Source organism: Heteronotia binoei, unplaced genomic scaffold (genome assembly GCF_032191835.1).
Source record: "Heteronotia binoei isolate CCM8104 ecotype False Entrance Well unplaced genomic scaffold, APGP_CSIRO_Hbin_v1 ptg000323l, whole genome shotgun sequence".
Taxonomy (NCBI): Eukaryota; Metazoa; Chordata; class Lepidosauria; order Squamata; family Gekkonidae; genus Heteronotia; species Heteronotia binoei.
This window is the reverse complement of record NW_026800017.1, coordinates 1,163,351-1,176,533: the sequence shown is the minus strand read 5'-3', so window position 1 is coordinate 1,176,533 and position 13,183 is coordinate 1,163,351. Positions and strand designations below refer to the sequence as shown.

Here is a 13,183-nt window from a genome sequence, read left to right as displayed (position 1 = left end):
AAGGGCAACCTGAACCATTTTTTTGTGCTGCTTTGTAGGGGTAGTGAAACACTTGTAATATCATGCTTGGCAGGAGCTTGGTTTCACTTGGTTGATAGCAATATCACTTTAATTACTAGGGAAAACTTTAGTGTGGGAGGGGCAGAATCCAACTAGTCCCCTCATAGTAGTCTCTGTTGCATTCTAGGAAAATATGATAATCTGAATAATTGTTGGAGGTAAGGATCATCTCAGATTAGCTAGTTCTTCAAATTAATTTTTTTTCTGATTATTTTGAACATTTTCAACAGGAAACGTTTCAACAGGAAACGTAAGGAAAATGGTAGGTGAAAATGTCTTAAGTCCCCCTTCCTCACACTAAGTTCCCCATTGTAACTGAGCCGATGGCTGAAGAAATAAAAATGCTGGGAGTTCAGTTTATGGAACTCTCAAGTGTTACATCTGGTCTGACCCTTAGAAAAATGTGTGCCAGCAGCTAAAGTCAGTTATTTCCTCCTGCCCCATGCTGAACAGATGATTAGCTAGGCAAGCACAAGTAGCTGGACTTTCATTTCCTCCCTAACAGGTGATCATCAATAGCCCCAGGTTTCCACAAACACAAGTTGGAACTCTGAACAACCTTTATTGCTCCCTGTAAAAGAGATCTGCTGAGAGGTGTTTCTAATTGTGATGTCCCCCACTAAATTGTGATAGAACTGCTTAAGAAGCTAAATTAAGATGCAAATAAAGAGCCTGTTTTCAATGAGCATTCTAGCTATGAATAGGCTGGGAAGAAAACCGTGTACTTATGACTGTGGCACAAAATAGTTTTAACTATGTAACAATGAACTGTTGTTTGTTGTCACTGCTTAAAAGGTGTAGTTTCTGCATAACAGTAAAAAACTAACAGTACAAAAAACATCCAGACTTGGTTCTTATGATTATTACAACACTTGCAAATGTTTTATAATAAAACAACCAGGTGGTACTGTAGCAACTATATGTGAGTTTTAAATGCAAGAAGTTGAAACTTGGTCTTCAGTTTTAAATGATGTACAACTCAGTCCTATGCAAATATCTTCAGAAATAGGTCTCACTGATGTCACAGAATACACTTCCAATTAAGCATATGTAGGATTGCAGCCTTATCCCACTATGCTCCCTCCAGGAGGTATTGTGTTAAATGAAATTTGCAATGGAGGAACAAATCTTTAAATTATTGTTAGTAGTTTTCTGCTCCAAATAGTTCAGGAACAGTCAGTGTCAATTTTGTATCTTGAGCTATACTGGAGCATGTCTAGCTGCTCCTAATCAAAATGGGTAACTAATATTGTTTTTGTTCAAATATTATTAATCATACATAGCAGCTTTAAATCTCTCCAATCAAGAAGGACAACTATGCCTTGCTAGGAAAAATACCGACAACATCGAGATTACTGTATACCCTGGAGGTTTTGGGCTAAGCCAGGGTTTCCCAAACTCCCCCCCCCCCCACCCTGTGGCCCAGTTATTTTTACACTTCTCCTTCATGGCCTACTAAAATTCAGGGGTGGAGCCAGGAAACTTTGGAGTGGAGCCGGGAGACAGGAAAGCCTGTCTCTTTCTTCTATAGAGGTCTCCAAGGAAAACAGAGCTCAGGCTTTGCAGCCTGTGTCAGTCTTCAAGCCCAGCTTTTATCTTCACAACACAGAGATGTTGGGGGATGGAAAGAAGGAAAACGGAGCTCAGGCTTTGCAGCCTGTGTCAGTCTTCAAGCCTAGCTTTTCTCTGCACAACAGAGAAACGGGAAAGGAAGGAAGCAGAGCAGAGCTCATGCTTTGCTGAGAGCAGAGCTAGCTTTGGCTTTTCTTGAGGCTCCTGTGGCCCGGTACCAGGTTGCGACCCTGCAAATGGGAAACGCTGGGCTAAGCTATTTCTTCAGCTTCTATATTTCAGCACAATTATCCATTATTAAGCATGAATGTAATTATACAAAAAGCTGCATTAACTGTGTATTCTGCTGTAATTTACACTTTTGGAATTAAATTATTACCTATCAGATGTAATAGGTTTTTTTAATGGAAAACACCTGTACAGTTCTTACTGGATTACTTGTGCCATGTAGCATATATAAATGGAAATGAATTAAACACATGTTTGCATAAACTGTTCAGCATTTTACTCCTGTTGGCTCAATAAACTTTGCAGATGTTCTTCTAAAGCTGGAAAACATCAACAGTAAGAAAGTCTGTTCCCCTAAAGCACTGCAAATCTGCATCTTGTCAATGGTATATAGTCAAGGCTTCCTTCATACATAACCAGTACATGAAGGGGAAAAAATTCATCCCATCATTTGCTTGATATCAGTTTGCATGACAAATACACTCAATGACAGAGTAACGTCTTCAATCTGACAGAGAAAGGTTTTACAAAGTCTTAAGTAGACCTTAGTTAACCCTCTGCTTGATCACATTCTAAGCAATGCTTTTCATAGGCATAATCTGTATTTTTGGGGTAGCAGTCCATTTTTGCATTTTGCTGTGTCTGTCAGGTTTAAACATTATCCCCCCTTGCCAGTCTTTCTTTACAGATTTCTGCCCATTGCAGTTTAATTTTATCAAACTCAGCTTTCCCTACGACAGTCTGTATAAGCATAACTTTTTGATTCTTAGAGAGGTCCCTCCAAATCTGATGTCTTCTAAGGAAGCTACATTGAAAAAATATTATACGCCACAATTAAGGCTAGGATTTTGCCAGTTTTAGAGTTCTTTTAAGTTCTTGAAGCTGTATGTTTCCCTGAGTGATCATCATCCTGATTGCATCCTGTAAAATAAAAAGTATGTTTAGTAGGCACATGCAGGTTACTAAGTATTCACCTATATTCTATAAGGGTATATGTTAACTGGCAGAACACTGAACCTATGAAGTGCACAATATTTACAGTAATGATAATTACGGCTAGCATGCTTTCTACTTGTCATGGCCCCTATAAGGAGATCACAGAAAACTAGGTCTGCTGGGCAGCAGCTCTACATAAAACACAAAGATAATCCACGTCAGATCATCAACAGAGCTACATAGTACAGCTCCTGCATTCAACCAAATAGTCCAAAGGCCTTTACTCAGGCCACTTTGGGACTTTCTGTAAATTAGCAGCATGATAGTACCAACAATTATTTTTAAGCATCATCTGACCAGTTTTAGAAGGCTCAGTGACATTTTATGATACAGTGCAGTTAGTAGTACTTGTTTTATTGTATCAGCTTAGCAGATGTTGTGTATAAGTGACTATTTCTCACCTCTTCTGTAGCATCTTTATTCCTTTTGAATTCTGCCCTTGCCCAGTCTCTCAAGTAATGACGATCAGCTACATGGGGTACCTGATGAATAGCCTGAAGAATTTTTCTGTATAACTGAAGAACTTGCTGCCTTCTTAAGAACTATAAGACATCAAATAACTATCAGCTCTTACCATAGGCTGTATATGCTGTAATACTGATGTAAATATACAGAGGTGTCTTATACCCAGTCCAATGTTGTCTGTTGGTTTGGTATTGTTTGCTTTAACTTACTTTCTTAGTTCTAGGGGCATCTTGCAGCATCTGTGGCTCTATTACTGAGCTATTGCTCCATGTACACTTGTGATAATCTAAATAACCCCTGCAGAAACGTCAAATATTAAGCTCATGAACACACAGTCCACCACACATATGTGTATATTTCTGGCAAAGGCAGCCATTTGTACACATGATAAATGCTGCATACATGAACCACTACAGTTAGGATGCTGGACCAAGAAAGATGATATTGCCGAGACCTGGGTTCAGATGTCCATCCTGAAACTGACTGGGTTACTCTGGGACAAGCAGTCTCTTTCACAAGATAATTTACCTCACAGGACTGTGTGGATAAATTGTGCAGAATATGCACCCCGCCTCATCTTCAGGTAAGAAGGGTAATAATTACACCTTGGCATCCTCACTACAAACTGAAGTGGTTCCTGAGTCCTTCCCAATCAACAACGGGAAGTCAATCAGTGTGGATCTGTCGCCCTTGCCCCCCACCCCGTCAGTGCTTTTACAACCCATGTGGCTGTTAGGGTTGCCAAGTCCAATTCAAGAAATATCTGGGGACTTTGGGGGTGGAGCCAGGAGACATTGGGATGGAGCCAGAAGCAAGAGTGTGACAAGCATAACTGAACTCCAAAGGGAGTCCTAGCTCTCACATTTATAGGGACTGCACACCTTTAAAATGCCTTCCCTCCACTGGAAATATTGAAGGATAGGGGCACCTATTTTAGAGACTCATAGAATTGGACCCCCCCCCCCGGCCCAATATTTTTGAAATTTGAAAGGTATTCTGGGGAGAGGCACCAGATGTTATGCTGAAAATTTGGTGCCTCTACTTCAATAAACAGCACCCCCCCCCCCGCCTCAGATACCCGCAGAGCAATTCTCCATTATACCCTATGGGAATCGGTCTCCATAGGGAATAATGGAGCGCCCAGAAGATATTTCCCTCCCCCCCTTTCCGATGACCCTGAAGCGGGGGGGGGCCTCCAAACCGGGGATCCCCTGCCCCCACCTGGGGATTGGCATCCCCTATGGCTGAACAGACGAAACCTGCGGCGTGATCCCGCTGACTGTCTGCCTGTCGTGCTGCCAAACCTAGCGAGGGCATCGTCAGCCACGGAAAAGGCGGCCCCTCAGCGCCTGTCGCGGCAGTTCATTGGTTTGTCCCACTATCCCTTCAAAGCTAACCCCGCTGGCCTGCAGGTTGCAGTCTCGCCTTCGCCAAAAAGCAGGCAGCGAGCCGCAGACGCCGGTTAGGCAACTTCTTCCGAGGTACAGCAGCGCTACACAGCGCCGGGCGGCAAAAAAGCACAAAAAAGGTCGGCTGTATATGGGCCCGCCCCACCGCTCTACCTGCTTCAGAGTCAGCGTGGTCGGAGGCAGCCGGGACGACGCCATGACAGACCAGCGGTAGGCGACCCGGCTACTTCCTTCTCACTCGTTAGCGGAGGGCGCCTTTCTCTTGGCGGTGGCTCTTCAGCGCCCCACTCGGCCCAAGCGCTTCCAGTGAGGGAAGGAGCGAGAGGGAATAAAGTTACTCTCTTTTGGGGAGGGAGTAAAAACGTATTTAATAAACAGCGGGAAAGGGCACTTCCTCCTCAGAATCCTACTGAGCAGATCTAATAAGCACAGTCGGAAAACGGGCTTTCCCCCTTTCTTCAAAGGAGTCTCCAAATCAAAACGTACATGGCAAGGTGACTAACCGGAGTCACAGGGGGGACAGAGCTTGCCATGGACTCAACAAGCTGCAGCATAAAGTTGTGCTTTATTGATAGGGTTGCTAACCTTAAGGTGGTGGCTAGAGATCTCCCAGTATTACAGGTGATCTCCAGGCGGTAGTGATCAGTTCACCTAGAGAAAATGGCCACTTTGGAAGGTGGACTTTATGGCACTATAACCCATTGAAGTCCTTCCCCTCCCCACATGCTACCCTCTTCAGGCTCCACCCCCCAAATGTCCAGGTACTTTCTAACCCAGAGCTGGCAACCCTATTCATCGATGATTTTCTACTAAAGTACTGCTTTTTTGTTGTCCATCAGGATGGTTGCTAAAGGTTCTTCCAGAAAACATGAACGTTCCCATAGGGGGTTTGGTCACTCTTATAAAAAACAAAAGCCATGTAATATGTTTGGTTGTTGATTTCCTCTTGCACAGTCCCACAGAGGCAGAACAGCTCAGAGAAAGCAACACACAAGTCATATAGAATTATGGTGACAGTGATATGTTCCCAAACTAATGTCAGGAACCATTTCACCAATAGTTCCCTAGATTCCTGACACCATGCAAAGCCAAGAGACAGTGGGCACACTGTGCTAACAAGTTATTTTTAACCCAAAATGCTTTTAGGAAATTTTTAATTTAGGATGTTTTTGTGATGGCTCTCATAGTTCTCTCTGTAGTGACCTTGAATCCAAGTATATTATGCCAGATGAGACTGTTCCTAAGAAAAGGGTACTCAGCCTTCAAAAACATATACTGAGCCAGCCCCACCCCACCCTGGAAGTTTCTCGCAGGCATGGACATAGAAGGTTAAGAGTACATTTCAGTGAAAAGCTATGACAATCACATGACCAAACTCAAGGTAACCACAGTATTTCTAGAAATATCACACTGATTCTGAATGCCAGAAGTATTTTAGTAAAAAACATTACCTTGAGAATACACATCTGGGCTTCCTACCACCACCACAACAGCTGTGCAACTGTTAAAATTAGAGTGCAGATGCTCTTTGACGCCCATACCATTTTCTTCTAAGCAAAAAACTAATTTCAAACATTATTTACAGAACTTCTCTGTAGTTCTTCTCTCTCAGCATCTCCAATTGCAGCTGCAATGAGGGAGGTGGACAGGTAGATGAAACAGCCTCTCTATATTCCTTATAGTATGGAACCTCTTGGGCCAGTGTAAGCACCACTGGCAGAAGAATGAGGAAAGATGATGTTGCCAAATTTCTCACTGTAGTCCCCCATTCCATCTGTTGGGAGAGGAGGAAGATCTACACCCACAAGCCACTTGTGTTTTGTACAATCCCATCCAACCCAATGTTCTTAACACAGAGCAAAAATGCAGTTCTTTTCTGCCCTGATAAAGAATGGACACAATTACAAACAGCAAAACATCTTTATTATTAAACACAAATGATGCATAGTTTTTCCAATGCAAAAAGGGTCAAGGGAAAACATTTAGTATACCAAAATGTTTGTCTAATGTTTGCATTAGACAGAAAGCAAACTTCACAGTGTAAAATGATAATGCAGACACTTTCGTATCATAAAAATACCCTTCTGGCATTATCAAACAACCAGCAACCCACAAACCATTTCAAGTAGTACTTTTTTGGCTGTGTCATCCATCCCCCATAACACTGGGTGCTCACACATGTTAACCTAAAACAGACATGTATTTTCGTTATCGTTAAAAATCTCTATTTGCAGTTTCCTCTCAGAAGCAATGCTAGTTTCTTACTACAATAGAAACCATCTTAAGAATAATTTTTCAAAACGATAAGAAAATTTCGAATAAACCTTAGAATAAATTATTTGGATAGCAATTAAGGGAAAAAATCGGTTTCCACTGTTTCCAGATAATGGCAACAAGTAAATTGACTCATTCCCCCTGTTTATCATGGATTGCATAGTTTCCTGCACTGAGTAGGAAGAATGCTCATTTTCAAGGTGTACTTTCTGGACCATTTAAACAGCAGCTTATTCAGTGATGAATTCAATCTGATCAGGCAAAACTCTACAGGCTGTCTGAGGTAGTTACCAATTCAAACCACTGCCTGAGTGCATCACTGAGAGTCTCTGGAAGAGAATTCACATCTCTGAGGATTATGTAGAAAGGAAAGGGAAATTCTTCCATGTATGACTTTATTTCTGGCAATTCTCCTGGGCCTTTAAATACCGGTACTTTTATATCCAAGATGGAATCCTGAAAATTAAAGTGACACAGTGATTAAAAGCACAAGTACTATATAGTGAGTTGCACAAGTACTATAGTTACCACTATGTTTCTTCATTACTAAAATGACATAGAGATAAAGGAACAACTTTGTTACACTAACTGAGAATAGGAGCATTTATCTGAAGACTGCTAGGGAAGCTTGATGTATCGTCAGTCTGAATTCTGTCCCCCCCCCCCCCTCCACCAAGAATTTCCCATTACTAATGAAGTACTAGTGTAGAGATTAACAGCCCTCCCATGTTCAGTGGATTCAGTTCTTAAATGAGTAGATTGTTATACAGATGTGCAGTTATAAGGATAAAAGTGATCTAAAATCTAAGTCAAGGGAAAGACTATAAGAAAGCAACCTATGATCAGATTATAGTAAAACAAGCAGTAGTATAAAAAATAACCCTCCAAGCTTTATTGTATGGCTAAAATTACCTTGTCCTATCCTCTCCAATGTGTGGATGACAAGTAGCAGCAAAAGGGATACTATTACTAGTATTACAAGTAACATTAAAAGAAAACATAAAAGCATGGAGCTTTGCAGTTTCTGAAACTCAGTACCTGCATGTTCAGTAATACTTAGCAGGGGAAATTAAAAAGCTGAAAACACACCTCAAAATCAGTTGGTACAGTATGCACTCTGGGTGATTTCCCACTATTTTTCTATTGAACTGGACAGTTCTTCAGTTATATAAAATTCTCATGCTACAGCAAGATATGGACCTTTTTATAACAGACCATTTTATCCCTGTGAAAGGAATAACATCCCATATTTCTCTCACTCACCCTTGAATCGGGGTTGTCCAACACTACAAAAATGACAAAGATATTTGCATTCTGAACAGACTGGACAGCTGCTGTGACACGTTCCTTGCCCTCAAGAAAAAGACCTCTTCCATCAGATACTATTAGGAGTAGCTGAGCAGTTTCTGTTCCAGAAGAAATATATTGTTTATTAAAGGGAAAAGATAAACAGCATTTCATCAAAGCTTTGTATTGCTATAATTTGCAATTAAAATATCTGAAAGAAAGCTATGAAAAGTTGTTTTAGATAAGACTGCAGCCCTAGAGAGAAAACACAATTTCTGTTTGCTAAAGTTGGCACAAGTTGAAGTAATATAAAATTGCAGTGACAATCAATACTAATGGATGCTCTAAAAGTAATAGAAGAAAAAAAACCCAAGCTGTCTGGTACTCTGAAGTAATAAATTGAGATCAGAAGTAATTTGGGATCCACATAAAGGTAACATGAATGGAGGCACCAAGTATTTAAAATATGCTTCATTATTTTACTAAGAGCTTAAACCAGAGGGATTCAGTCCACTCAATGTAGCAATAGTTCAGCATCCTTTATAGTGAAAACTACTACTGTGGACATGACAAACACTCACCTGGATTCATGTTCTGAGAAAACTGCTGTGCGGCAGCAAACATATTTGTTGTGGATTCTAAAAACTGCAAGAAAAACAAATACATTATGAATCAAGAACACAAGTTCTAAAAATTATTCTACCAACATTAATGGGACTGCTAGCTGAGGACAGCTGCCTAAGGTTCAGCTACCCCAAACTCTTGTAACTATTCTTTAGCCACAGAATCTGATAAGTTTGAATGGACTTCAACCACATATGCAGCCTCTTAATAAGGCCATATCCAGTTTTTGCCCACAACAGTCTTCAAGGTGAAAAGGGAATGTGAGTTTTGTAGCTTCTGCTCATCTTTAACAAATGCTATTTGAACCAGTTTGTTTCCTAGCTTCGGCACAGTTTTTTTAGAATAGGTTTCTTTTTAGATGATCCCAGTTAAATGAAGGATCACGCTGGCAGCATGATGATGTGATATCATTTACAGAGCCATCATAAGCAGAGTTTCACCCTAGTAAGCCCACTGACTTCAGTGAATTTAGAAGGATGTAACTCTGTTTAGGATTGTGCTGATACTCAGATCTTGTTGGCTATGTTACACAGATCCAACTCAGCAGGATAGCAATGCTTAGAGAAGGTACACATTCCGCTAGTCTTGTAAAGCCTCCTCTTTCAAAAACTCCTGGTATGGAAATGTTTTTCAGGGGGGTGGCAGTCATTTTTTTGCACAACCTACAATGGCATGTTGGATTCTGTAGGGAGAAAAACCTAACTCCTGAGAAATTTGATCCCTTAAGGTATCATTCTCATGATCATGCAGAGGGCTCTCCATCTCTGGTCACTGGCGATAAGCCACCATATGACCCATGACACTAATGTCTACAAAGATAAAATTATTCCCAGATTTTGTGCAGATTATTCTCAGATTTCATAGTTTATATTATTCTGCATAGGCAGGGTGTACCAGGCCAATGCAGGGAGAAGAACTTCAGTGGAGAAAGGTACTCTTGTATGGGTTGCGCCTCTTCCTTGCTCTGTGAGCAGGGCATTTGCAAATCATCTGCAAAGGTTTCTAGTATTCTAAGGAGGCACTAACTTCCCAGTCCTGCCCACTCTGGATGGTCAAGCTTCCACTGCTCTCCACCTCGATTATTAAAAACACAGACAAAAATACCTTTAAGAAATCTCACAAGTGGCAGTGGTGGAAAGTATATGAAATCATCCCAGATGGAACAATTCCCCAAGGCAGCTACCAGAGTTGAGCTATCGCCAAAGGGAGACTTTGGCCACTCCTCAGCCTGCAATCCCAGCAGTAGTTCTTCAACTGCCACTCTCCTTTCCCCTGCCCTGGCATGGATAGGGAGTGGGTAGACAGCCCTCTCCATTCCAAAGTACTGGCAGCGGATGGGTCCATCCATGGAGCTACCTACAGCTCTTCTGAGCCAGCACCTTTCACCCTGTCAACTATTCAAGTCCAGGGGGCCTTTGCAAATACTAGCATTGAAAGGTGCTCCCCTCATCTTCTTTGCTGAAGGAAGGGACTCCTAAGGCAAGTGGGGATGCAGGACAGATAACTTTATTTGCCACTGGAGGGGCTCTCCTTTTTGCTTTCTCCCTAATCTTTCGCAGCAGAGCTTTGCTTACCCAAGCCTCTGTCCCTACATTATGCCTGTGCAGGAAGAGAAAACAAACAAACCAAAAACGTAATGCCACGGACCTATGAAGATTCCTCTTTTTTTCACCCCCCCTTAAAAAAAGAGGGGGCATCCCACAGACTCAGCCATTCCTTGGAAGAGCTTGTTTCCTAATCCATGGATCTCAGAATGACTCACAGGAACAGACATTTTAGCCCTTCTTCTTGGCCAAGTCCATGAGGCTGGCACTCACCCCACCTTTGATATACAGAGCTACACACTGCCCATTCTGAGTCGCTGCACTCCAATTCTGCTTCAGACTACATGGTTTCAGCTTAAGGAACAGAGTGGTAATGGAAATGTATCACTTCCTCTGGCCCAGTCTCTACCAGCTTTCTTCATCAGGAGGACCTACTCCATTTTGGGGAAGACCACTTAGTCTTAAGGGTTTACAGGACTAACCTCTCACCAACTGGCTCCAACACCTCATATTCTGCTGACACTCTTCTCTCCCCTGCCAAAGTACTGGCAGGGCTGGGGAGTGGCCAACTGGCTTTTTCCTGTTCCCAAGCACTGGTGCGGATCGGCCCATCTATGGAACTGCCCACAGCTAAGTTCAAGCTAGTGCCACACATCCCATCAACTCTGCATGTCCAGAAGACCTTGATAAACATCTGACACCCCTGTAGATCCTTCTAGGGTAAGCCTGATTGTCATCTTGTTTCCAAATAGAACATATGAACATATGAAGCTGCCTTATACTGAATCAGACCTTTGGTCCATCAAAGTCAGTATTGTCTTCTCAGACTGGCAGCGGCTCTCCAGGGTCTCAAGCTGAGGTTTTTCACATCTATTTGCCTGGACCCTTTTTTTGGAGATGCCAGGGATTGAACCTGGGACCTTCTGCTTCCCAAGCAGATGCTCCACCACTGAGCCACTGTCCCTCCCCAAGGGGACAAACCCACAGAAGGGTCCTCTACCTTGCCCTCAGAGCATCTATACTTAAGTGACAAGAAATCTCTTTAGGTCTTAGCTTCTGAACTACTCCAGCAGGAGCTCCTTGAGGGCAACAGAGCCTCTGGATTCTTTGGGGATATAGTACCAGATGAGGCCCTGGTGGAAATCAAGGGAAAGGAGAAGCCGATGCCCTCTTCTTCCAAACAAGACAGGAATAGATACAGCAGATTAGATCAAACTTCATTTCAGCAGAGTATCCTTCTGGCAGAAAGCTTCCTGACTATGCTAGTTAGCGTACCACAGCTATTTTAAGTCAGAAAGATCTCCTCAAAATATTCATGTTTACACATGAATAGCATATACACAACCTTTCTGAATTGAAGCCCATTTCTATCCATCACTCCTTCCACTACTGATAGCTGATGCTATGATATGAAGTATCAAAAGATACTAGGACATACCTGTGCTATCTTAGTTTTCTTTTGCTCAAATTTGCAAAGTCGTAATATCCGAGTTCCTGATTGGTCATTAAATTGCTCATGGAATGGATGCAGTAACTGAACCGTTTCTCCAAAGCTGAAATAAAATGAAAAATGCATTTTAAAATTGGGCAGTATATGCAACAAAAAACCCAGTATGGATTATTTTTCAAATAAGCTTAAAAGTATCCTTACCTACACACAGCTATCTGTCCCACTTCTAAGAGGGTCAGCGCATTTCCAATTACTGCCAGGGATTCATAAGCAAGCTATGAAAAACAAGGTTAATTAAGTTACATATCTGAAGCACTTGCAACAGATTTAACCAAATGTACCAGTCTAAAATTGTGTACATTCAGGAAACCTTTCTTTATGTATTATATTTGTTAGATACTACCATAAAACTATCATAAAGAACTAGAAGACAAAATAATATACTCAGCCTGTATGGATTTGCTTGTAGGCATTTTGCCCATGCAAATATCTAAGTCAGAGGTGTCAAATGTGCGGCCTGTGGGCCTGATTTGGTCCCCAGAAGGCTCCTATCACACCTGCAAGCAACTGGCTGTCTGCTTCCTTCTTCCTCTCCTGGTTCCTTTTTGTGTTTCTCCATGCAATTCAGCCAAGCAGAGCGGCATCTGGCTCATTCCCTCTCCCCCCTCCCTTTTCCCCAAAGGAGGAGGAGCCTCCGCCAATGGAGGAGCTTCGTTCTGTAGCTCTTCTGTGTGTTTGAGAGAGCTTGATATAGCTAGAGCTCTCTCAATCAAAGCTTGAGCTGTATCAGGCACAGCAGAGCTGCAGAGCTACAGAGCTAAGCTTCTCCATTGGCTGAGGCTCCTTCTCTCTTGGGAAAGAGGGAATGAGAGGGAGGCTCCTTTGCTTGGTTGCAATTCAGGGGAGAAAACACAAAAACACCTTTAAGACCAACAGTTTTATTTAAGGCAAGAGCTTTTTGTCTTGCTACTCTCTCTGTGTGTTTTTAAGCTTGCTTTTCCAGGGCTCTCCTGGGTGGAACTGGATTTCCTTCCCCTTTTGTACTGTATTCATACCCTTCTGATCCAGTCTCTCTCTTTAGGAAAGCAATGTGGACTACTTAGATGAGGAATAACAGCAAATCACCAGTGAGGTGGATTGGGCCGAGAGTGTATGTCCAGCACATTTCCTTTGTAAACTGGGGATTTTGAACCTATGTTTTCCAGATAGTAGGTTGATACTGACCACTATACATGGCTGTCTCTCTGTTCTTGCACTGCCTCATAGGAGTTGCA

The 13,183-nt window shown here is 42.2% G+C and overlaps 2 protein-coding genes across 2 annotated transcripts in view; both read right to left on the bottom strand.

Annotated features, from left to right (window-relative positions):
- Positions 1-914: 914 nt before the first annotated feature.
- On the bottom strand, positions 915-4,983 carry LOC132590595 (LYR motif-containing protein 2-like). Its single transcript, XM_060263540.1, has 3 exons — positions 4,884-4,983; positions 3,258-3,398; positions 915-2,781 (listed from the first exon to the last, which is right to left on the bottom strand). The coding sequence occupies exons 1-3, from the start codon at positions 4,926-4,928 to the stop codon at positions 2,701-2,703; spliced, it is 267 nt and encodes an 88-aa protein (XP_060119523.1). The 5' UTR covers positions 4,929-4,983; the 3' UTR covers positions 915-2,700.
- Positions 4,984-6,631: 1,648 nt separating this feature from the next.
- Positions 6,632-13,183, bottom strand: part of LOC132590594 (midasin-like) — a 161,435-nt gene continuing 154,883 nt past the window's right edge. The window contains exons 98-102 of the mRNA XM_060263538.1: positions 12,111-12,184; positions 11,898-12,012; positions 8,873-8,936; positions 8,268-8,410; positions 6,632-7,460 (exon numbers count right to left, since the gene is read on the bottom strand). Of these exons, the coding sequence (XP_060119521.1) occupies positions 7,272-7,460; positions 8,268-8,410; positions 8,873-8,936; positions 11,898-12,012; positions 12,111-12,184 (585 nt within the window). The 3' untranslated portion in view covers positions 6,632-7,271. The remainder of the gene's footprint in view (positions 7,461-8,267; positions 8,411-8,872; positions 8,937-11,897; positions 12,013-12,110; positions 12,185-13,183) is intronic.

Bases quoted from the DNA above. Each gene is read 5' to 3' on its own strand.
- LOC132590595 (XM_060263540.1), bottom strand. From the start codon at position 4,928: ATGGCGTCGTCCCGGCTGCCTCCGACCACGCTGACTCTGAAGCAG. The intron at 3,399-4,883 runs GTAGAGCGGTGG...GATGTCTTATAG, and splicing joins CCACGCTGACTCTGAAGCAG to TTCTTAAGAAGGCAGCAAGT. The intron at 2,782-3,257 runs GTGAGAAATAGT...TTTATTTTACAG, and splicing joins ATAAAGATGCTACAGAAGAG to GATGCAATCAGGATGATGAT.